Source organism: Myripristis murdjan, chromosome 1 (genome assembly GCF_902150065.1).
Source record: "Myripristis murdjan chromosome 1, fMyrMur1.1, whole genome shotgun sequence".
NCBI classification, from domain to species: domain Eukaryota; kingdom Metazoa; phylum Chordata; class Actinopteri; order Holocentriformes; family Holocentridae; genus Myripristis; species Myripristis murdjan.
In genome coordinates, this window is record NC_043980.1 from 1888048 (window position 1) to 1913209 (window position 25162).

Below are 25162 nucleotides of genomic sequence, written 5' to 3' on the forward strand. Positions count from 1 at the left end.
ACAGAAATGAACAAAAATTCAAATTACACTGGAACCGTGTTGTAAACCCCCCCCAAACACACCAGTGGGACAGTGCTGCAGTGTGTGTGTGTGTGTGTGTGTGTGTGTGTGTGTGTGTGTGTGTTCCTCTCTCTGACCCCCCTCTCCCTCCTCTTCCTCGTGCTGAAGGAGCGCGTTCAGAAGAGTTTCCCTCATCCGATCGATAAGTGGGCGATCGCCGACGCCCAGGCCGCCATCGAGAAGAGGAAGAGGAGGAACCCGCTGGCTCTGCCCGTCGACAAGATCCACCCACTGCTCAAGGTCCGACACACACACACACACACACACACACACACACACACACACACACACACACACACACACCACGTTCCAGTGCACATGAGGTCCATTGACTCCTCTGCAGACGTTTGAACAGACCGACGAGGCGAGGCTAGTTTAGCAGGAAATTCATCTTCTGTCATGTGAACTGCGTTTCCCATGATGCTTTGCGCCGCAGGAGGTGCTGGGCTACAAGATCGACCACCAGGTGTCGGTGTACATGGTGGCGGTGCTGGAGTACATCTCCGCCGACATCCTGAAGCTTGCCGGCAACTACGTGAGGAACATCCGCCACTACGAGATCTCCCAGCAGGACATCACCGTGGCCATGTGCGCTGACAAGGTGACCCGCGCACACACACGCACACACACATATATACACACACACACACACATACATACAATTAGTTTTGCAAAAGGGTGGAAAGTTGCCGGTAAATTTCCCGGAAAGTTTCCGAAAATTCTCGTGGAAATTTTGCTCTGGAATATTGGAAATTTTCAGGAGATTTTTGCTGTCACTTTTTTTCCAATTTTTCCAAAAATTCCTGGGAAAATTCGGCTCGGGAATTTTGGGAAATTTCTTTTTTTTTTTCTTGTCATCAATTTGAATGAGGTTTTTAAAAAGTTTCAATGGAAATGTAAGCTTGGGAATTTTGGAAATTTTCGTTTTTGTTGTTGTTAACTTAACCCCTTTCTGCCTGAATTTATTTACAATTATCTACACAAATAAATTGTTTGTGTTTTTGCCTTCAAGCAGATGCTAAATTATTGCTGGTAGAGTGCTTCCAATGCAATTCTTGGTATGTGTGAAATATGCATCAACAGGCATCAGTGGGATACACACACCACCTTGGCTGCATTAAGACTGGAAGTGGTTTGAGGCAAATTCGTGGCAATAGTCTAGAAAATCCTAAAGGACAATGTCCGGCCATCAGTTCATGACCTCAAACTCAGGCGCACTTGGGTTATGCAGCAGGACAATGATCCAAAACACACCAGCAGGTCCACCTCTGAATGGTTTAAAAAAAAAATGAAGGTTTTGGAGTGGCCTAGTCAAAGTCCAGACTTAAATCCAATTGAGATGCTGTGGCATAACCTTAAACAGGCCTTTCATGCTCGAAAACCCTCGAGTTTGGCTGAATTAAAACATTTCTGTAAAGAAGAGTGGGCCAAAATTCCTCCATAGCGATGTAAAAGACTCATTGCTGGTTATGAAAATTCCCGAAAATTCCCTGGAAACTCATTATAATGTAACATGTTTGCATGCATATCTGCTTATAACAAGCCAAAATGTTTATTATGCATACATGTTTATGACCGAGTGAATGCAGTGAATATAAATTCCCGAAAATTCCCATTTATTCCTGTTTATTCCCGTCTATTCCCGTTATTTTCCGAAAATTCCCATGGAAATTTTCCAACTTTGAAAATTCCGGGAATTTTGCAACACTATTCTTAATCTGTAATCTGACACACTTGTTTTCATCATATTCCCTTACTGTTTCTCATTTGTGTATCCTGCTTTTCAGGATGTTTAGAATAGCTCACTTATTTCCTAGTGTATATTTTAATTATGATCTAATCTAGTCTTTTCTGTACAGCAGCGTATTAGTGCCACTGTAGGAGTCCAGAGAGGGAGGGTAAGAGAAAAAAAACCTCTGAATTTCTGAGATTAAAGTCAAGATTATGTTCATGAGAAAGAAACTTGAATATTCTCTGAGATTAAAGTGGTCAAATTCATGCGAAAAAATTCACAAATTTACGAGAAGAAAAAAATTCAGAGATTATAAAATCACAAATTTGTGAGAAAAAAACTCGAAAATTCTGAGATTAAAGTCGTAGAAACCGGTGACGCTAGTTTGTCCTCCTCCTGTGGGATCCAGTCTGAAGGAAATCCTGCTGGTCTGAGTCCAGAACCCCAACCTCCTCCTCAGCATCTGGACTCTGAAGAGACGTTGCTGTGACTTGGGCCGATTCAGAAGAAAACAATTTGCTGATTCTGGGCTCAGATCAGCAGGATCTCCTTGTTCCTGAATCCCATGTCAGAGTAGAATCTGCTGAGGGGATCAGCCGCTGGCCCAAATCTAATCTGTAATCCTAACGCCCCTCCCCGTCTCTGCCCGTGTGTCCCAGGTGCTGATGGACATGTTCCACCAGGACGAGGAGGACATCAGCGGCTTCCCCCTGATGGACGAGGAGCCGTCGGCGAGCGAGGAGCAGAGCTACTACGAGCTGGTCAAGAGCTTCATGGCGGACGGGCGGCAGTTCCTGCGTCAGCTCGACCTCATCATCAAGGTGTTCCGGGAGCCGTTCGCCTCCAACGCCATGCTCTTCTCCCAGCACGTACGTCCACTTCCTGTCCGCCCACCTGCTGCGCTCTGACAGGGCCGCGTCGCGCACTTCGACTGAACTCACCTGTTAGACACGACTATGTTTTTAGTCATTTTTACGAGTCGTAACAGTGGTAGCTGTCATAAACCGAACCCCTGACCTTCCCCTGTAAGCCAAAATGAGAACCATTCCATTGCCATCCTAGGGGGGAAAAAAAACCAAAATGTGAGTCTTCATATTGAAATGCCGAGCCTGAGTCGACACTAAAAATTGTGAGGATACAGCACTAAGAAAGTGTATATATATATATCTATATCTGTCTATATATAAATATGATGGTATTCTCGGTATCGTCAAGCTTCATGTCAGAATCAGAGTCAGAAATGCTTTATGGATCCCTGAGGGGAAGTTGGTGTATTTGTGTTTTTTGTTCCTAATTGTACGTTAGCTGAAGCGTGAGTCGGCTCGTTTGGTTGGTGATGTCATCATCACCATTTCTCGATGTTTCTTAACCGCCTTCCATGTTTGTCTGATAAGGTCAGCTTTTGAGATATCATATTGATATCATCAGTGACCTTGTTTACACTGTCTCTGGTAGGGACATGTACCGATATTGGTCATATTCTGAGGTGAGTTCAAGGTCATGATGAATGTGTCTCCACTGTCTGGGGCTCGTTTGTAAGCAGGAGGTAATTCAGTTTTTCTGTCACTAAGTTGACCTGAGAGCTTCAAGGAGGCTTTTATTTGGCTGTGGTCTGGAAAACAGGTTCACTGTCTAACAGGGAAGCACCTACTCGACTCTTCTCGGCTCGCCTCGGTTTCGGTGGTTTTCCATTACAATTGAGTCCCACCTCACCGTCGGTGGAGTCGTCATAGCAACGCGGCCCCACCACCAAGCACAGAAAAGTCTCCACCTCTTCGTTTGACCACGGTACCGGTTTGCTTGCCATTTTCCAACTTTGCCAACTTCAGTGACGATTAATGCGCACGGTCGCTGTTGCTGTTTTTTCTTTTTAAAAAATGCCGGGTTTGGTTTTCGTGCAGGAGTCGCTCTCATGTGTCTTTACTCCCTGTCCAATCAGTGGCCTGCACGGCGTTTACGTCACATTTTCGGCTCGACTCAGCTCGCTTAGAACCCCGGCCGAGTCGGTACTAAAATAGTACCTGGTACCAGGAACTGCCACCTGATGGAAAAACTTACAAACCGAGTACAGTCGAGCCGAGTAGGTGCTCGTGGAAAAGCGCCAGTTGATGTGGAAGAGTCCATGTTAGTGATTATACATTCTAGTGTCTACTACACCAGAGCCAAGACTGAGGAGTCTCTCTGAAGAGTCTCTCTCTCTCTCTCTCTCTCTGTCTCTCTCTCTCTCTCTCTCTCCCAGGACGTGGACAGTATCTTCAGTCGTATTGTTGATATCCACGAGGTGACGGTGAAGCTGCTCGGTCTGATCGAGGACACGGTGGAGATGACGGACGAGGGCAGTCCTCACCCACTGGTGGGCAGCTGCTTCGAGGACCTGGCCGAGGTGTGTGTGTGTGTGTGTGTGTGTGTGTGTGTGTGTGTGTGTGTGTGTGTGTGTGTGTGTGTGTGTGTGTGTGTGCCAGAGCTCGCTCCTGTCTAACGTGTGTTTTGGCGTGTGATTGGCAGGAGCTGGCGTTTGACCCGTATGAGACGTACGCTCAGGACATCCTGCGCTCCGGCTTCCACGAGCACTTCCTGAGCCAGCTGTCCAAACCGGGCGCCGCCTTCTACCTGCAGGTCAGCCCCGCCCACCCGCCTCAGCCCCGCCCACCAAACACCTGACAGCTGACAGTTTGTCACCATATTAACACACCGTCCCTCACAAATCAAACAAATAAACAACTGAAACATCCAGATCACAGTAAATCAGCACTGCCATGTGAGAACCGAGAGTCTGCACCAAAGTGAACATCCTGTGTGTGTGTGTGTGTGTGTGTGTGTGTGTGTGTGTGTGTGTGTGTGTGTGTGTCCAGTCTATCTGTGAAGGCTTTAAGGAGGCCGTCCAGTACGTTCTGCCCCGCCTGCTGCTGACCCCCGTCTACCACTGTCTGCACCACTTCGAGATCCTGAAGGTGAGAACAAAGAGAAACAGCCTGCAGGTCAGTGTTGTGTCCAGCGGGGGCAGCACTGAGCTAAACAGCCTGCAGGTCTGTGTTGTGTCCAGCGGGGGCAGCACTGAGCTAAACAGAGCAGAATCTGTGTGGGTCAGTGAGACAGGATTATAAACTGAAATTATAATCCATGGCTGTAAAATGCTGTGAGTTTGAGCAGATTTGCACTCGCATTGAGGCTCTGTGCTGCTGACTGGCTGCAGAACCACAGGAGAACCAATCATCTGCTTCCTAAATGTTCCACATTTCCTTCCTCTGAGCTGCAGGCGGACACACATGAATTCTTGTCCATGAGTGACACTGTTTATGTCTTGGCCAATCAGGAGCCGGCGTGTTTTTGTGTTTTACCCTTTCACTGTCCCTTTGGCCAGGGTCGTGTTTTGAAAAGCTGAAACACAGATGAGAAAAATCACAACCTCGAATTTGATTGAGAATCGCAGTACATATCGAATCGACCCAGGTATCGTTTTTAAGGGTGGGCGATAAAATAATCTCACCTAAAATAATGTCACGATTTTTCATGGTAATTTGTGGCAACATTATTCAAGATAATATTAAAATTATGACAGTTACTCCAGTTTTTCCCACAGAGTGACGCCGCTCAGCAGGGAATAGTTATAAAAATACATGATGACATTTGTTGTTAATGATAGATCAAAACAGTGGAAAGTAACGTGGGACTGAATGAGCCTTCATTTGTCCAATAATCTGTCGTAGCGAGGCATTTAAGGTGCCAAAAAGGAAACGAGTCTTCATCTGCAGTTCTACTAATGACATGTTTCGGCGGGGCGGGGGGCAAGGGTATGGCCTAAGCCCCACTGAGTTCATGATGTCTTGCTTGTAGAACACAAACCAGCCCTGCAGGTTCTGAGTTCTGGTCTCTGTGGGTTTGAAGTTGAGAACCGAGCCGCTGACCGTTGTCTCCCAGTATGGTCTCCCAGTATGGTCTCCCAGTATGGTCTCCCAGTATGGGCCAGGCTGCTGGTGAGTTCACAGTCTGCCCGCTCGCTCCAGGACTCTCCCTGCCACTGTAAGCTCCTTTGGCTTCGGCCAGGGCTAAATCTCTGAAATACCTCCACAGCTTACTGCAGAGGCTGCTGGGAGGCTGGGGGGCTGGAGGGGGGAGGGAGGATTTAGCTCACTCTGGTTCTGCTTCTGGACCAGGAGAAACTGGGACAATGTATTTACCTTCCGATGCGATACCTGGGTATTGCGATTCCGTATTCCGATTTTTCACGTTTGACAAAAGTCTCTGCCTGCAGTGAAATGGCTGCTATGGGGGCCAACATCATCACACAGGAATCAAATGTGGCTCATTGAATCCACAAGAGTCTCAGCTTTCCAGTCAAAGCCAACGGATGCAGCTCCAAGACTGTTTAGGCCCCAGTCTGCACACACACACCATTTTACAACAGGCCACAAGAACACATGTGGACTGCAGGCTTTGGGGCCCAAACTGCATGGGATTAGCAGAAGGTGGGCGTGTCTGCAAAGGGGAGAGAACCCATTTTCATTCACACAGCTGGAGGTCAGAGGTCAAAGGACCCTGCTGGAAATCACCATGCTAGATTCTCCCTCTCCAAAATTTAGCCGAACTTTGCAGCGGCATTAAGCCGTCTTGCTGACAATCCAACACGCTTAAAGTAGGAAATTTATGAGAAAATTGAGAAAAAGTAGGATTTTTTTTTTTTTTTTACTTTTTCTTATACTTTCCTATACTCTTCTAAAGGCTCCAACTGTGCTGCCCCCTGCTGGCCGTGTCTCAGGCCTGCAGCTGATCCCCTCAGCAGATTCTACTCTGACATGGGATTCAGGAACAAGGAGATCCTGCTGATCTGAGCCCAGAATCAGCAGATTGTTTTCTTCTGAATCGGCCCAAGTCACAGCAGCCTTTCCAGCACATTTAGAGCAAAGTTATAATAAATAAGACGGTTTACAGCTTAATTTAAAACGTATTCAAACAGAATCAGAACTTCAGATGAAAATGAAGGTCATAAACGTACAATTGGTCCAGTATTAGAAGCAGATGAAGCAGTGCTGTTAAAACCTGTGAAACTCAGTGTTTTTTCTTTTCTTTTCTTCTGGAGAGTTGTCCTGGCAGCTCCGTCCAGCCTCCCGATGTGATGTCTGCTGTAACGTCTGCGCTGCTGTGAATTGTTTCCACCATTTGTTCCCCTTTTCCTTGTTTTCCCTTGTTTTGTTTTGGTTGGGTTGAAATCGGGGACGGGACGCTGGACAGGCCCCGCTCTGTCACCGCCGCTGGACTTTGATGAAACTTGACTGAATGACGCGTCTCTTCGCTCTACTCTCGTTTTTTTTTTTTTTTTTTTTAATTGTCCCGAGTGGCCTCCGGGGGGCGCTACAGTGTTTGTTCACTTGTTGAATTACAGGTCAAATTTAGCGAGCGATGCATCCGATCACTGCACCGTCACGTTTTAAAAGCACAGGGCTCAAAACAAGGTGACAGACTTTTTTCATTTGTTTCATATCTGAGTGTGGAGAAAAATCGATTCATTTAAGTATCACAGTTCTTTTGTATTCGATTTTATAATCAATGTTTCATATCTGAGGTTCAAGAAATGGACACTCTGATATTAAAAGGTCAGATATGGGTCCAGTATGTGAGCCCACCGACGGGCACAGGGTCCGATGAAGGCTCGCTCCCACATTCAGGATTTAACTCATGACGTTTACTCATTTTACTGTGATTTTGTAGAGTTTTGGTGTACTTGTCTGAGTTTTTGACGAGGGCTGCACAATTAATCAAAATGGTGTCGAAATCACAATATGGATAAATGCAATGTCCAAATCATGGCAGCTGCCATTCTTTAATGTAAAGGTTAAATGTGACAGTATATAGCATCATACATGAAGTGCTGTGGAGCTACAGAGTACAAATCATGTTCCCCCAAATGTAAGAAAACATACTGGTTTTATTCAAGCCCCAGCAAAAACACACACATTATCCTCATTTTACCGTTTTTTTTTTTTTTTTTTCCAGTTAAAACCAAAGCTCCAGTGCAGAAGTGAACCTGCACATGTGCTCACTGTCACAGTTTCTGGAAAGTAAATGCAGTGTTTATGTGGTTTATAGTAAATGGAAAGTGTTGTGGATGTGCTCAGCTGAATCAAACTGCACAGAGTTTGTGCTGGGTTCATGTGGGAGGAGGTGGGGGGGAGTACAGCAGGAGGAGGAGGAGGGGGGAGAGCTTGTTCTCCCCTCAGCTCCTAATCTGCCTCATGAGTTCAGCTTTAGCACGTCACCTTGCCTCGCGGCCGACCGACCGCCTGACCTCCTCCTCCTCCTCCTCCTCCTCCTCCTCCTCCTCCCCCTCTCCCCTGACCTCCTCCTCATCTCTGCTCCTCTCTCCACAGCAACTGGAGGAGAAGAGTGAGGATGAGGAGGATAAGGAGTGTCTGAAGCAGGCCATCACGGCGCTGCTCAACCTGCAGAGCAGCATGGAGAGGATCTGCTCCAGGAGTCTGGCCAAGAGGAGGCTCAGGTACGCCTGTCTGCACCTCCCCGCAGCTCCACGCACCTCCACGCACCTCCATTCACCTACATTTACCTCCATTCACCTCCATTTACCTACATTCACCTCCATTCACCTACATTCACTTCTGTTCACATCCCCAAACCTCCCCAGCTCCATGCTCCTCCCCTCAGCTCCATGCTCCTCCCCTCAGTGCCATGCTCCTCCCCAAACCTCCACCCACCTCCCCTCTCCTTGCATTGTGTTCATGTTTTGTTCACCTCCCCCACAGAATAAGACAGAACAGTAAACGTTAATGAGAACCCGTCTGCTGGATGTGAGCGGTTTGTTGACATCCAGAGTTTAGCTTCAAACGTGAGAGCCGATCTGCTTCCAAACGTCTCAGCAACGTCCAAATCTGACGGGAACAGGAAGTGGACAGAGGAGGAGGAGGAGCTCCTCCTAAACGTCGCAGATGAAGCCGAGATGTTGCAAAGAACTGCAGGATCAAACATCACACTAATCAAACTGCTTCCTGTTCACCGTTCACACCACAGAAGAAGAAAACTGTATAATTTCACGTTGTCACAGCCTGGATCCGGCAGTCATGAATCACCACAGCCACGTCTTCTGAATGTCACGGCGACCTGAGGCTCCGGGGAGGAGATCTGACTTGTGCAGAATCTGTGCGAGACGCCTGATTGGCTGATGAGGCCCTCACTCCAGAGAAGCTGAAGATTTGTGATGTCATGGATAGCAAAAATAAGTTTTGGGTAGTTTTTGTTTTTCTCAGGAAATGTTACGACGTTGAGAAATTAAAAGACACGAAACAGTTGTTCCATTAACACCAGATGTTGACCCCTGGAGGTCCGTCAGGGTACTGCAGGGGGTATGTGAGTTTTTTTTTAAAAGACTTACTTTATTTAAAAAAAAAATTACAGTAATGTATAATTCCTAAAATAATTATCCTATGCTATAGTAAGTTGAATAAATAATATAAATTTAAGTTTGATGAAGCGCATTTATGTTCAGTTCTCCCTCTGGGTCTCCTGAAGGTGGAGCTATACTAGGTTCAGTGAGAAAATGTACATGTAAGTTCAGTAAAGCATATTTTATATTTAATTTTCCTTCCAGGTTTAAACAAGCAAAACAAGCAAATTCAGTGATTTCGTTCAAAAAAAAAAAAAAAAAAAAGAGAAAAGAAGAAAAGACAGGGAGCAAATTAGTAATAAGCATCCCAAAATGTGCAAGAAATAAGTAAATAATTACAGGAAAATTACAAAAAAATATATATATATTACTGGAAAATTTGAAGGAAAAAAATAAGTTACAAGAAAGCTTTTTAAAAATATTTTAATAGGCAGTATATAATTATTATTAAAATGTAACTATAAGAAAATTCCCACAAAATTAGCCAAAAATATAATTACACATAATAATAATGATAATAATAATAATAATAATAATAAATAGATAAAAAGAAAAACACAGTGGCAATGACATTGAGTAAATGTGCAATAAGGCTTTTTTCTACCATTTTTATTTTATTATGTATTTTTTTGCACTGGTCAGGGGTAGCTGAAACATTTTTTCATTATTTTTTCAAAGTGGGAACATTATTGAAAAAACAAGTAAAAATAAAAACAGGTAGGCCTACATGTCTGCTCACACTGAGAATAAACACTGACACACACACACACACACACACACACACACACACACAGAGCCGTGCACAGGCATTCTACTCTCTCACAATTGAAATAATCTGCTGGAAAGGGTACTGAAACATAAACACTGATTGTGCAGAATGTGCACAACAACAATAAGAGGTGTGCGCGCGCACACACACACACACACACACATTAATCCAGTCCCAGTACTATTGCAGTACTCCTCCCATCCTTCCAACGCCCAACAGGCTTAGTCCCCGTTTCCCTTTGGACCCAAAATAGACCGGGCGGGCGTGTGGGGGGGGCGGGGGGTCGTAGGTCGCCGACAGGGGTGTGGTGTGGTGGTGGGGGGGTGATCAGCGCCTTGTTGTGAGAAGGAAGTTGCGTCAGGAACTGGGCCGAGCTGTTCTGCTGTTATTGTTCTCTGTTTGGAAGAAAGAACAGACTGAGAGAGAGAGAGAGAGAGGGAGAGAGGGAGAGGAAGGAGCTCGATCGCCCTTTGTTCGCTGGTTTGATCGTCACGTCGAGGCTGTGTGGAGTTTTCCCATCAGAGCGGCTGTACGTCGGAGGACAGATCGATGAGCGGTGAGGAGGAAGGTGGACATGAGGACATAAACTTCTCCACGTTCTCGCTGCTCTCCGGTGGTTTTCATGGGGAAAGGATGGCTTATTTTACGGTAGGTTTCGGCGTCGGCGTTATCCGATTGAGGATGTGCATCGACAGAGCTGCAAAACACTCAGAGCGCTAGCGTCCTGCAAGTTATTTGCATCCTAAACTGATTACCGGTGCTGCCTGGAGCGAGCGGGGGGACCGAGCGAGCGAGCGGCCGCTCTGCTGCTGGATCAGCCCCACTCGCTTCCCTAAGCCGGCCTTAACCAGGCTAAACCGGGTTAACTCCCCGCCCGGTGCAAGCTGCCAGCTCTCTTCACCACTTCACATCTCACATAGGAGAAGCTGGTTAGTCGCCCTGAGCTGAGAGCGTCCAGGTGTGTGAGTGAGGCTCTGTACCGCTCGAGCTCTGAGGAATTGAGATTTTTTTCAGCCGCCTCAGGCTCCTCCTCGCTGCTCCTGCTCTCTGAGGTGCTGGTATGAAGGCCTCCTCCTCCTCCTCCTCCTCTTCCTCCTCCCCTCAGGAGAGCTGACGCCAGCCGTTGCGTCCACAGAAACCAGAGTAAGCTGCTTTGCCGCCGTGGTTGTTTACTAGATTCAGCCTCATCTCCGCTCTGATTGTCTAACCCTCCCCTCAGCCAATCTGTAGCGCCGTGGACGGCCGCGTCCCTCGGGCCGCCGGCGGTCCTGACCGGCCGACGACGTCTCGACTCTCAGCCTGTCGAGACGCTCAAACATCTGTGGAAAGCAAATGTCCTGAGTGTTCAAAATATCAGCACTGCCTCCTGTGTGGATCCATGATCCACAGGGATCCCACGCGTCCTGGAGAACTTGGAAATTTATGGACGTGTTTTCCAACCTGGAACATTTGAAAACTGAATGAGTGTCCTGTGAAAGTTTAAAGTTGAGGTTAAGGTTGAGATCACACATTCAGATGTTTTGCTGAGCTCATGTGGCTCATTTTTAGCCCCGTTTCAGCGCCTCTCAGGTCAACATGCAACACCGACGTTTTGCTAAATAAGGTGTTTGCAAATAAACAACACGTTGTTTACTCATAATCAACACATTTGCACATTGTTAAACTTTGTGTGTTGAAAATATGTGATTTGAGAATTTGGCCACTGTCGATTTTGAGTCAAGACGACGTTCTGAGAGCGACAGCTGACACGTCCGTAGGTCCTTAAATGCGTCCCGACTCCCTAAAAGAGTGGGAGCGTCGGGTCGAGTTCCCTCGAGGCCTGAACCTCCTTCAGACGTCTCCTCCTCTTTGTCTCCGTCTCCTCTTTGTGACGGATTTGGATTTTAAAGGTGAAGAGTAAAATGTCAGAGCTTCACCTCAGGGGTTTTGTCCAGAGCAGCCAGTTCTTATATTTTGAACACTCAGTATCTAAACATATATATATACGCCAGCCAGGTCTTTTCATTATGTTTTTAATCTTGAATTTTATCCTCAGTAACAGTTTGTTTGATTTTTTTCCTCAGTAACATTTTGTTTTCCAGTCTTGGTCTTTATCCCTGCTGAGGCCGGACTCTGACCTCATTTCCTCTCCGGGCTTGTGCACCGTAGCGTTTATAGAAATCCAAAACACCGTTGTGCCTCTCAGTGCTCGCTGCGTTAAAACTGGTGTAGAAAAACAAATTGACAACCCAATGATACATTAAAGGGATAGTCCACCCCAAAGGACTATTGTCCACTTTTACCTCCCTCAGCTGAAATGCCACTGAAGGGTGTCCGGACCTCAGAGTTCATCCTTGTAGCTCTGGCTCATAACAAAATGTGGCTTTCTACTTACAGCTCCAAAACAAAAAAATATTCTCGCAAATTTCTACTAACAGCTCCTGCATCACAGTCCAAATGTTTTGCGCACTGTGAGTGTTGGAAATTTCTAAGAAATAAAGATTTAAATGTTGGACTTTTGGACCCACAGTGCAATCATCTGGCTAAAAAAAAGACCTCTTGGATTATTGTCACAGGAGCTGTTTGTAGAAATGTGTGCAGCGTTGTATGAATATTTGTGGAGCTGTAAGTCTCAGCCTCAGTGGGTTTTTCAAGCAGCTGCAGTGGAAGAGTTTCCTCTGACTTGGAGGTGAACAGAGGAGTGAGTTTTTCTTTCGGGGTGAACTATTCCTTGAATGTAAGTAACTCTGTCTCAGCTGAAATTCATCTGAATTCCTTGTGAGATTAGGAGCAGGTCGTAGCACTAACCCCTCCGTCTTTAGCCGACCAAACACAAATACTCACAGTGAGCAGCCGTCGCCTCGGCTCTGGAGACGTTTCCTCCGTGAATTCACAGTGAAGAATAGACCCACTTCCTGTTTAGCAGAATAATCATGTTGACGTTCTGTCTTTGTCCTGGGTCTTAACTCTCTTCTCTCTTTCTGTTCTCCTTCTCCCTCATCTTTTCATCCTCCTGATGTCATACCTCTTCCTTTCTTATGCCCCGCCCTCCGCCGCCGCCCCGCAGCGAGTCGGCCTGTCGTTTCTACAGCCATCAGATGAAGGGGAAGCACCTCGCCATCAAGAAGATGAACGAGATCCAGAAAAACATCGATGGCTGGGAGGGGAAGGACATCGGCCAGTGCTGCAATGAGTTCATCATGGAGGGGACGCTGACACGCGTGGGCGCCAAACACGAGCGCCACATCTTCCTGTTCGATGGCCTGATGATCTGCTGCAAGTCCAACCACGGCCCGCCGAGGCTGCCGGGGGCCGGCTCCACCGCCGAGTACCGGCTGAAGGAAAAGTTCTTCATGCGCAAAGTCCAGATCAATGACAAGGACGACAAGGAGGGCGAGTACCGCCACGCCTTCGAGATCATCCTGAAGGACGGCAACAGCGTGGTGTTCGCCGCCAAGTCGGCCGAGGAGAAGAACGGCTGGATGGCGGCGCTGATCTCGCTGCAGTACCGCAGCACGCTGGAGCGAATGCTGGACTCGGCCATGATGCAGGAGGAGAAGGAGGAGCAGATGAGGCTGCCGGGCGCCGAGGTGTACCGCTTCGCCGAGGCGGACTCCGAGGAGAACGTGGTGTTCGAGGAGAACGTCCAGTCCAAGTCGGGGATCCCCATCATCAAGGCCGGGACGGTGCTGAAGCTCATCGAGAGGCTGACCTTCCACATGTACGCAGGTGAGAGCCGGCACCCTTCTGCCTTCATACATCTCTGCATGAGTTCACACACTTTTGACGGGACACGTGTCTCCAGGGTTTTCAGTCCCTACATGTCTCAGCCATCCCATACATGTTAGGGCCGTCGAAAGGGAGGAACATTTTGGGAGCTGGGGGAGGGAGGGGTAATATTTCAAGGGGGAAAAAAAACACTGGTAAATTTCCAGGAAAAAAACGCCCAAATTTATGAGTCAAACAAAATAAATGAAAATGTTTTTTTCTTTTACTTTAGCTTCACTTTGCTGAATCCAGTTCTTAGTTCATTCACCTCCCCTTTAATATGGATCCATGATGGGAGGTGAGTGGAGGTTGGAGGAGGTAAATGAACCAAGAACCGGTTCTCTAATGGCGCTTTTCCACTAGCACCTACTCGACTCGGTTTCATTTTCCATTACAACTGAGTACCACCTCATCATGGGTGGAGTCGTCATAGCAACGCGGCCCCGCCCCCAAGCACAGAAAAGTCTCCACCTCTTCATTTGACCATGGTACTGGTTTGCTTGCCAACTTCAACGATGATCAACGCGCACGGTCGCTGCTGCTGTTTTTAAAAAAAATGCTGGGTTTGATTTTCGTGAAGGAGTCGCTCTCATGTGTCGTCACTCCCTGTCCAATCAGTGGCCTGCACGGCGTTTACATCACATTTTCGTCTTGACCCCGGCAGAGTAGGTACTAAAATAGTACCTGGTACCAGGTACTACCACCTAATGGAAAACAACAAACCGAGTAGAGTCGAGCCGAGTAGGTGCTCGTGAAAAAGCGCCAAAAGTGTAGCTTCTTAAAGTTTGACTCTCACTGACCTGCGGATCCCCTATTTGAAAAGTAATTTTTGCCCTGCGAGGACCCTTACATCTGCTCTGGTCTAAACACAACAAATCTGACCCAACATCACTTTTAAATCTGTTTTTTTTTTTTTTTTGATAAATCTAGAACTTTATTTTGGAAATTCTGAGTGTTTTTCTCTGAATACCCCCTGGCTTCATTTTTTCTCCTACGGTGGCCCTGATGCTCGGTCCCAGGCGTCTCTGTGAGTCCAGGACATCTGACGTCACGGGCGGCGACCCGGCGACCTGCTTTGTTTGAGCGTCGCTCGGTCCTGATAACAGCAGCTGACAAATGAGAAAATCAAGTCACTGTCCTGTTTATCTGCTGCCGACGGGCACCGGCATTGTTCTCCCGGATCGAGCCGTCGCATGAATTAGTCGACGGGGGGATGAATCTATTTTTAAAAGGCATCTCACAGCAGCAGCAGTTACAGTGCTGAGCCATAAACCCCATGCATAATGCTTATCATGAACCAAAAGAGCCACAGCCAATACGTTAAGTAATAAATAAAAAATACAAACTGCTGGAATAAAATAACTGGAACTCAACTGGGACCAGCATATATATATATTTGTACTTGTAGTCTTTTTTTGTTGTTTTTTGTCAAGGAACCACATGGCGTCTCTTTGCTGAATGTGCTTCGTGGTTCCTTGACTCGTCCAGTGGTTCGGTTCCTATGGGTAGAATTTCCTGTTAGCTTAGCATAAAGACTTGAAGTCTATGGGAGTCGTTAGCCTCTGGTCTCAGACTGGGGAAGTCGGGGAAAAAGGAGATTTTACCCAAAATGCTGCTGGATTCCCGTAAACACCTTGTTTTTTGCCAAGATCAGGTGACCTGTCGAGTGAGACATCTCCCTTCCATCCTATCTTTGTTGACAGCCGCACATGCTCAGTGCAGACCAGGTAGCGACTGGGTCTGATCGCAGCTCGTTCTTCTTCTGCATATTCATTCCAAACCAAGCAGGAAGTGAGAACGCATCACTTCCTGTGTGGCAGGAAGCAGGCGATGGAAAAGATTCATGAGCACACACACACACACACACACACACACACACACACAGATTTATTTCCATGGAAACCGTCAGGTGATCCCAGTCAGATGTGTGTGTGTGTGTGTGTGTGTGTGAGTGAGCCGGTCCTGATGCTGCCTTCAGGTCCTGCTGAGTGTGGGACAAAACATCATCTGTCTGTCACACAGAGGGAGGAAACAGACGTGCCCCCCTGCTGATTGGCTGGTTAATGGGCCTCTTGAGGAACAGCAGTGTGTGTGTGTGTGTGTGTGTGTGTGTGTGTGCACTGGGGCGATTTTTTTTTTAGAAGGGGAAAAAGGTGCTTCCTGTCTAGACCCCCCTACCTTGGCCTGCAGAGCACGCAGCAGGGGGAACACACACACGCACACACACACACACACTGCTGTCCCCTACCTGCGTCGTGAGCTCGTGCCGTCCAGTCAAAACAGACATTTTAACGGCCAATCAGAGCTCTCCGTGGCCTCCAGGTGCAGGAATGACATCATTTCCTGTCCCAGCAGGAACTTTTAAATCAGTGGTTCCCAAAGTGAGGCTCGGGGACCGGCGGAGATCCTGCAGGGGGTCACAGGAGGTCCACATGTTTTATTTTTGTGACATTTTCACAATTCACCTCGGTTTGACCACGCCCCCTCCCTCCCCCATCAGGTAGCAGGATTCAGGGATTAATCACAGTTTAATTTTCAGGGCTGATTTTTCTTTACATGCCTGAGTTTGTTTTGTACCAACAGTCTCCAAACACCGTCCAGATGTACAGAAGACGTTTAAACGGCTCAAATCAAAGCAACACAAAATATAAAACACAATAAAATACAAGAAGGAGAGCAGTGGAAAAAAGAGAAAGGGACCCACCTCCTGTTTCTAATCCAACCCTCTCTCTCTCTCTCTCTCTCTCTCTCTCTCTCTCTCTCTCTCTCTCTCTCCTCAGATCCAAACTTCGTCCGGACATTTCTGACCACGTACCGCTCCTTCTGCAAACCACAGGAGCTGCTGGACCTGCTGATGGAGAGGTGAGAGAGAGAGAGAGAGAGAGAGAGAGACAGACACAGAGAGAGAGACAGACACAGAGAGAGAGACAGAGAGACGGAGAGAGAGAGAGAGAGAGAGACGGAGAGAGAGAGGGAAAGAGAGACGGAGAGAGAGAGGGAAAGAGAGAGAGAGAGAGAGAGAGAGAGAGACAGAGAGAGAGAGGGAAAGAGAGAGAGAGAGGGAAAGAGAGAGAGAGAGAGAAAGAGAGAGAGAGAGAAAGAGAGAGAGAGAGAGAGAGACAGACAGACAGACAGAGAGAGAGAAAGTCGTAGCTGCTGAGATCCTCACAGGAACATGAGAGGAACCTGCCGTCATGACGCGTTCACTGGCACTCGGACAGACCAGTTTCAGTCTTTCTCATTTCCCACCAGCACCAACATTTACATTTATTTTCTATCAGATTGTCCAAACTAAATGATTATTTTTCTCCTGATTAATCTATCAACTATTTTTACGATCAGTCGATCAGTCAAACAATTAATTTTTCAAGTAATCTAGCGATTTTTTTTTTTTTTTGTTATGTGTGACGTATGAACGTGTATCGTTAAGTTTGGTTTCTCAGTCAAAGTGACCTGGTGTTGCTTTAACTCCTTCATGCTGCCGTGTTGCTGTAAATTCATGTTAGAGGGTAATTAGTTAGTAGGATTGTCCAGCTGTTTGCTTCCTGTCGTCCTCCAGCAGCACCGGGACGTCCCGCTCCAGCTGCTCGCTCGTCTCCGCTGAGGGACGCCGTCTCCGCTTTGCAAAGGCTGCAGACGACCCAGTCATCTGGCCTCTCTTTAAAAAATCTCCACACTTTGGACGTCTCAGACCGTCTTTCTGGCTGTTTGGTGCCGCCGCTGCCATTTTTTTCCACTTCTGCTCATGAACGTTAACGTCTGCCGTACGCTGTTGGCGTAAATTGCGTAATCGACAACAACTTGATGGTATGTTGTACATGTGGACGTGTTTACGTCACCGACGTAATTGATTAAGTCGATTAATCAGGACAGCCCTTGTCCAAACTGGGGTGGCAGCTGCAAGCCCAGGCCACCTTGTTAGATCCGGCCCTGGTTCCACCATCCAGCTGCTCCTCAATCAGACTTGTAGTGTTGATTGACTTTGTGACGTCGGCAAATATCGTATCATCGTCCAGAGAATTGATACGCTCGATCATTATAATCGATATAGAATGGTGTCGGCTCATCGATGTCAGAAGACGTCCTGATGTCCATTTGTCACAGTCAGTGACATCACAGCGCCGTGTTCCTGCACCAGCTGCCCGGCCAGGGTCTTCATGGTGGGGGTTTTCACATCGTGCTGCCTTCGTGTGCACGCCGGAGGTGATTCGTCTAAAATATTCTCTCTGCTGATTTATTCCTGAGCGCGGAGCAGAGGTTATCGTCCTCTTGGCTGCTGCTGTGGCTCTTGTGATCTGCCTGCCGGTGGCGCTATTTGAACATTTAGGAAGCCGGTGTGCCAGAGACGTGTCGTGGAATTTCAAAATAAAAGCGTCATAATTGAGTGTAATAATTAGTCCACACTGACGGAGCGTCACACCACGAGTTTCCTCCAATCAGAGTTCAGGTGGAGAGTTTTGAAAGGCAGAAGTCTGACCAGCAATCCCATCAGCCCCTGCAGGTTGTGTCGTGGTGTGTGTGTGTGTGTGTGTGTGTGTGTGTGTGTGTGTGTGTGTGTGTGTGTGTGTGTGTGTGTGTCGTGACGGGCCTGCCTGTGTGTTGCGTTCAGGTTCGACATCCCGGAGCCGCGGCCGAGCGAGGCGGACCAGCTGGAGGGCGGAGAGCAGCCGCTCAGCGCCGAGCTCAAACGCTTCCGCAAGGAGTTCGTCCAGCCCGTGCAGCTCAGGTAGGCGGCGCCCCCCGCTGGACGGCCCACACACTGCACCTCACACAGCATGAGGGAACGGAACCGGCAACCCTGTCAGTGCCACAGCTCCTGCTAGAAAATTATTATGTCAAAAAAAAAGAAAAAAAGCACTAATAAAAATGGAAGAGTGACATTCCACACCGAATACAAAACTAATCCAGGAGGGATATTTAGGCTCTTCCAGGAATAAAGAGCTTCATTTTAACATTTTTTTCTCTAAACTTTTTTGTCGCTTTATTTATGCAGAAAATGCTAAAGAATATGTGACACATTTTTTCACTGAATATTTCACACCTGAGGACAAATCGACTGGAATCAGTTTCAAACAAGTGAACAAAATCCTGTAAACTAATTCATAAAAAAAAAAAAAAAAAAACAGATTCCTGAAATGCAGCAATTCTATTTTGACTGCTGCGTTATTTGTTTATTTATTCATTTATTTATTTGTTCATTTATTTATTTTTGGGTGTGCCAGTAATAATTATAAGAAATAAATAACAAAATACTAAATAAGGAATAAGTATTTATTTTATTTGTATTTTTATTATGACTGCAGCGGGCTGTTTCTGCTCTTTTGTATTTTGTCGTATTTTGTTCTGATAATTTAATCAAGTTGGAAAAAAGGAGGGGAAAAATGGCCATGGAATTTTTTTTTCTCTTTAATCATGACACCAAGTCAGTTTTATTCTACACAGCCTGATTGATTGATTGATTGGTGAAATCAGCGGGGCGGTGTGTTTTCCGGCGTGTGGGTGCAGCTTGGGGCGGCAGGTCTCACCCGTCCCCTCTCCTCCTGCAGGGTGCTGAATGTGTGCCGTCACTGGGTCGAGCATCACTTCTACGACTTTGAGAGAGACGCTCACCTGCTGCGACGCCTGGAGGAGTTCATCGCTCTGGTCCGAGGTAACGCAGCCCACAGCGCTGCAGCTGGAGAACGCCACCGCCAAACGATGTCGGGTTCAGGGCGGCCTTATTTTAATTAAACTCGAATGTGAAATACATGAAAACAGAGGAGCCACCGTCTGTTCTGGGCACCTTCCTGTGTGGTGCTGCAGTTTACGTGAAGGCAACACACAGGCTCGGGTCGGGTTCGGACACAAATATTTGGCCCGATCTGCATTCGAACTGGGACGCACCGCATCTGTCGGTCGTCGCCTCGTTCAGACACTAAAGAACCAGAATCCCATCAGTGAGCAGGACTGAAGGGTTCATCAAAATAAAATTTTTAGTCATGACTTTGTTATGAAAACCACAAAAAAAGGCACAAAACAATCTTTGTGACACGCTCCGGCTTCCCTGGTTTACCTTTCTCTGCTGCTGTGCATCAAATCAAGCGCTCCCTTTTCACCTCCCTGCCAGCAGAGGGCGCTGTGCCCCTCCTCTAAACACACTCCAACAGTTTGTTTGTTTTTTCCCCAAGTCATTTGAGGTCATTTTGGCTGGTTTTGGTTTGTAAGATGAGGGAAAGGCTGAAGGGAATGAATGTGAGTCAGTTTGGCTGTGACTTCGCCTTCCTAGGGCAAAAAAAAGAAAACACACCAAAGTCATTTCATTCCTGCTGCAAGGAAACGGCCCAAATGTGACGTCCCTGCATTCAGTCTCAACCCTGTGAGAAACCTGAGAGACGCAGGGCAGGGAGTGAAAACACTCAAACTCTCAAGAGAGGAATAAAATTTTAAGAAATAAAAATGAAACAAGATACAGAAATACATGCGTTAGAAATTTGCTAAAATACGTGTGTGCATTAATCCTACAAAAATATTACAACAATAAATACAGAAATAAACTGAGTATATGTGGTATATCTGTACACACGGTATTAAGGCTGAGCGATTTTATCGATTCTGCGATATATGTCGATATTTTGTTTCCCCAGAAAGTATGGATTTTTCAGTCGTGAGTATCGATACATTAAGTCCCATTCAAATCCCCCGTGTCCGTCTGGCGCTCTGCTCGCCGCCCATTTCCCCCGTTCGCGCTGCAGGAGAGCGATTAGGACAGCCAGCCGCTAGTGTCCATGTAGAGCATTTCTAGCAAGTTACCCGTCTAGATACTCTCTTTACACAGACGCCGACGTCTTCCTCTTCCTGTTTACACAGCAGAGCTCAGAGATTCAGGAGAGAGGCGGCCAATATAAATCCAGCACCTTCAATCGCGCACTGACATAGATTGTGTAACAAAGCGAAGAGGTGCCACTCCGCGCTATTTTCACTGGCTAACAGCAGCACACTGGCTTAGCTTGTCTATTCAGAGAAGAGGTATCACTTCGGTTTATTTTTCAATCTGTGTTATCACAGGCGTACTACTGCTCATTCATTGGTAGTTATTGGTAGTAATTTACATTTTTTAAATAATAATTTAACATATTGTTAAATTATTGGAGTAAGTCAAACTAATTTTCTCATCACATCTTTGATTCATTTTGTCCAGCATTTGCAAACTGTTGACTCTCTGTCCAGTCAGAGCCGTATATTGTGTAACTGATTGATGCTTTCAGTTTTCAGTTCAGTTAATTCAATTCAAGTCAATGGAACACTCACAAGATGTCACCAAAATCACCCTGTCCCTTTAAAATCTTTCAGAAAATGATGTAAGTGTATCGAATCGTATCGAATCATATCAAATCGCATCGTTGGCCGAATATCGTGATATATATTGTATCGTCAGCTGAATATCGTGTATCGTATCGTATTGTGAGATTAGTGTAACGCTACAGTCCTACACAGTATGTACTCGGGTTACTGTTGAACTGTTGTCAAGTCCTACAGGCAGAAATTATTGCACCAATAATCCCAATAATTCATGAGTCATCAGGTCGGCTGCTTGTCCAGCAGATCTCTGATCTGTGACTTAAGACATGAAGAGAAAGCCGCTTAGCACAGGTGGATTTCTGCTGGACAAACCACATCACTGTTGCCATGGAAACCCCTCCTCGCGTTGCTGAGCGACTTTGTTCTGTGTGAGCGGGAAGAAACTGGGAGCGCATGTTCACTGCTGGGTCTGAGTAACCAGAGTAAGACAACACGTGTAAACTCATTACCAGATTTCCTGCCAGAACACGGTTGCCATGGAAACACAGTAAATGAGGAAGTCCTCAGGGAGATGCCTCAGTTTCCATTGGCTGTGATAAACAAACAAAACAACAGGAACAAAGCAGAGAGGAGTAAAACATCATGAATCATGGAAACAGATTCTTTTTTTATTTATTTTTTTTATTTTATCATCATCATTCTCGTCACTGCTGTTCACTCCAGGCAAGGCGATGAGGAAGTGGGTGGAGTCGATCACCAAGATCATCCAGAGGAAGAAGCAGGTGCAGGCGAGCGGGCCGAGCCACAGCATCACCTTCCAGAACTCGCCCCCGCCCGTCGAGTGGCACCTCAGCAAGCCGGGCCAGACCGAGCTGTTCGACCTGATGACGCTGCACCCCATCGAGATCGCCCGGCAGCTCACCCTGCTGGAGTCCGACTTCTACCGGTGACACGCTCGCACGCACACACACACACACACACACACACACACACACACACACACACACACACACACACACAGTTTAAATATTCATCCCTGCCTATGGAGTGATGTAGACGCTGTGAGTCACAGAGCTCAGTTTAACGTCTTAAGAAGAATTAAATTTTGCTGAAATTGATGTTTTTAAAGGCCGTTTTTTTTTTTGTTTCCTTTCCACTGCAAGTTCATTTTTCATTTTTTATTGCAGATTTCTTTTTTTTTTTTTTTTTTTTTTTTTCTCATGTTTGTTTATTGAGATTTTCCAGGGCTTACATGTGTCAGTAGTTCAGTTTCAGAGTTTACAGGCCCAAATCAGGACAGGTACGTATACAAAAATATACATTTCTATTTCAGTATAAATTAACTGTGCAAACTGTATTGGTTTTCTCAAGAGAAAAGAAAAATTGACAGTAATTTACTTTCCACAGTTGTTAGATGTATACCCTGAGTTAATGTCCTGATACAACAAGCAGAACACAGGAACAACTAGAGAATAGATAAAACAAAAAACAAAACAAAACAAAAAAACAGAAAAGATAATTGGAGCATAAATAAATTAAGAATAAATAAATGGAATTAACAATATAAATACATAAATAAAAACAATATACATTCACATTGTCACCCACCAAGGAGAATATATGAATACATATTTACATACATTTCACACTTTTATAAGAGAGACAGAAGAGACAGTGTAGCTCACAGGTGTGTCAAACAAGCTCAGTGTAATTTACCTCAATATGCTTGGAGATGAGTATTATGAGTATTTCGGAGTACAGGGGAACTGTAGTTTATCTCCTATCCTAAAGAAAGACGCCCATGTTTTCTTAAATCTGGCTGTTGAACCTCTCATTGGACACCTAATTTTTTCCAGTTTAATAAAATGAAGAATCTCTCTTATCCACATAGAATGAGAGGGTGGAGGAGCTGATTTCCACAGATTTTTAAACCTTTGTTGTGTCTCGATCGTGGATCTGGTTTGAGTCAGTGTGAGCGTCGTCACTGTATTTTGTCTCTCCACCGCTCAGCTCACAGCCTGATGTTACGTCTGAGTTTTCTAAATTTCTGCCTGGGCCTGAATAAGCTCCTCCTCCTCCTCTTCTTCCTCTTTACTTTCATTCAAATCATTTTGGAAATATCGCCTCTGTGCCTCTGTGGCTGAAAGTCTGCAGCTTCACCACATTTTCAGATTCAAAATAATCCGAGTTAATCCAACAGGAGCCCTGAGAGAGTGACAAGTATGCCTCATTTCCATCCCAGAAACACATTTTCAGTCTTTTCTCTTTACCTTCAGTGGTTCTTCTGTGGTTATCAGGCATTTTGTCATGCAGGAAATCCAAAGTGTGGGTCGTTTTGATCTCACCGATCACCTGTCGACCTCAAACACGACTCATCTTCTGGAAAATGTCAGCAGCCTCACGTCTCCTGCTCATGATTCCAGTTTTGTGTTTCTCAGTCATAAAAACTTAGTGTGAACTGTGTTACTTCCTCAGCCCCGTAACTCAAACCATTTTCTGATGCAAAAAAATGTGTATTTTTAATCAATTAGATTAATATCTTGAATGTGCGATGACTAGTCGACTAATGGCTTGAACTAACAGCTACTAGTCCCCCAGGAGAGTCTTGGTCGGGGGGGGTAGCTCCACTTGTGAACCATGAATCTTCACCTTGTGAATGAATGAAGTCGAGTCAAGTTGAAGATTAATAGAAAAAAAAGCATCCACATTCCTTTACCAAACACAAATGGTCCAGATGTCCTTTTCCCTCTCAGGCCTGTTAATATTTTTAGAGGTTCATCAGCTTCTTTTCTGGTGGTGTTTCTGTATTTTAGCTCTTAAAATCAAAGTAGTGTGGGAGCAGCAGCTCTGTGATTGGCCGGCTGCTGACCTCTGACCTGTGCCTGCAGGGCGGTGCAGCCGTCGGAGCTGGTGGGCAGCGTGTGGACCAAGGAGGACAAGGAGATCCACTCGCCCAACCTGCTGAGGATGATCCGCCACACCACCAACCTCACGCTGTGGTTCGAAAAGTAAGACCAGCTCAGAGCCGGATCAGGGGTCAGGGAGGGGAACGCCGCTCGCACTCAGCCTTCACTGTGTTCACACATTATCATATTGTGGTATTTCTTCCTGGCATATTGCAATTTTGATATGAGATAATGCTTTATCTGCCGGTTTGTAATAGTTAAAAATGTTTTCAACTTAAAAATGATGAAGTTAATCTAACAGGAGCCTGGGGAGTCAATCGTTCCCTCACATTTTTCACCTGAACTTTGGGTTTTGTACCACACATCTGAAGCAGGAAGCAGGACGGACTCTGTTTACAAAAGGAGCTCTATCGCCCTCTGGTGGTCACATCACTCATCGCAGCTTTAAATCAAACCTCCAGGTAGTGCAGGCGTGTCCAACCAGGTGCCAAGGAGGCCGAGAGGCTGCAGGTTTTCATTCCAGCCAAGACCTCCACCAGGTGACCTCACTGATGGGCTCACCTTGGATCAGACAGGAGGAGCCAATCAGTGCAGTCGCCTGGTTGGACACACCTGCACTAGTGAATCCTGGATTGAATCTGTTTAGCCAAACTTTGACATTTACTTTGAAGTTCACCTTCCATGTGTGAGATACAGCGTGTTTACACTTGGGGGGGTTCATAGCTACGACAAAGAGAAGGATAAATCTTTTTTATTTATTTATATTACAAACTTTATTGTGTCTACGATTTATATCATCATGTTTTGGGAACATGAGAATCTGATTCAGCTGCTGGCGAAATAAACGACGTAAATTCATTTTTTTGTGTTTTAGTTCTGTTAAGATAAGATAAGATAAGATATTCCTTTATTAGTCCCACAGTGGGGAAATTTCCAGCATTACAGTAGCAAAGTGGAGAGCAAAATATGAAGCAAATATGAAGCAGTTGAGGTTGAGGAAGGGGCTGTGGGGGGCCGACGTGGCCCGGTGGTCTCAGGGCAGGAGGGGCGTCATCACCTCAGTCAGGACGGTCTAACGCCGGTGTTTCCGTCGTGTCTCCTGCGTGCAGGTGCATCGTGGAGACGGAGAACCTGGAGGAGCGAGCCGCCGTGGTCGCTCGGATCATCGAGATCCTCCAGGTCTTCCAGGAGCTCAACAACTTCAACGGCGTCCTGGAGGTCGTCAGCGCCATGAACTCGTCCCCAGTCTACAGGCTGGACCACACCTTCGAGGTACC

The 25162-nt window shown here is 46.3% G+C and overlaps 1 protein-coding gene across 1 annotated transcript in view; it reads left to right on the plus strand.

Moving 5' to 3' along the window:
• Positions 1-25162, plus strand: part of sos1 (son of sevenless homolog 1 (Drosophila)) — a 49427-nt gene that overhangs the window by 11899 nt on the left and 12366 nt on the right. The window contains exons 3-16 of the mRNA XM_030068811.1: positions 169-300; positions 497-661; positions 2452-2661; positions 4032-4175; positions 4298-4408; positions 4645-4743; positions 8158-8285; positions 13001-13662; positions 16482-16563; positions 18311-18427; positions 19248-19351; positions 21703-21925; positions 23868-23987; positions 24995-25157. Coding sequence (XP_029924671.1) covers positions 169-300; positions 497-661; positions 2452-2661; positions 4032-4175; positions 4298-4408; positions 4645-4743; positions 8158-8285; positions 13001-13662; positions 16482-16563; positions 18311-18427; positions 19248-19351; positions 21703-21925; positions 23868-23987; positions 24995-25157 — 2460 coding nt within the window. The remainder of the gene's footprint in view (positions 1-168; positions 301-496; positions 662-2451; positions 2662-4031; positions 4176-4297; positions 4409-4644; positions 4744-8157; positions 8286-13000; positions 13663-16481; positions 16564-18310; positions 18428-19247; positions 19352-21702; positions 21926-23867; positions 23988-24994; positions 25158-25162) is intronic.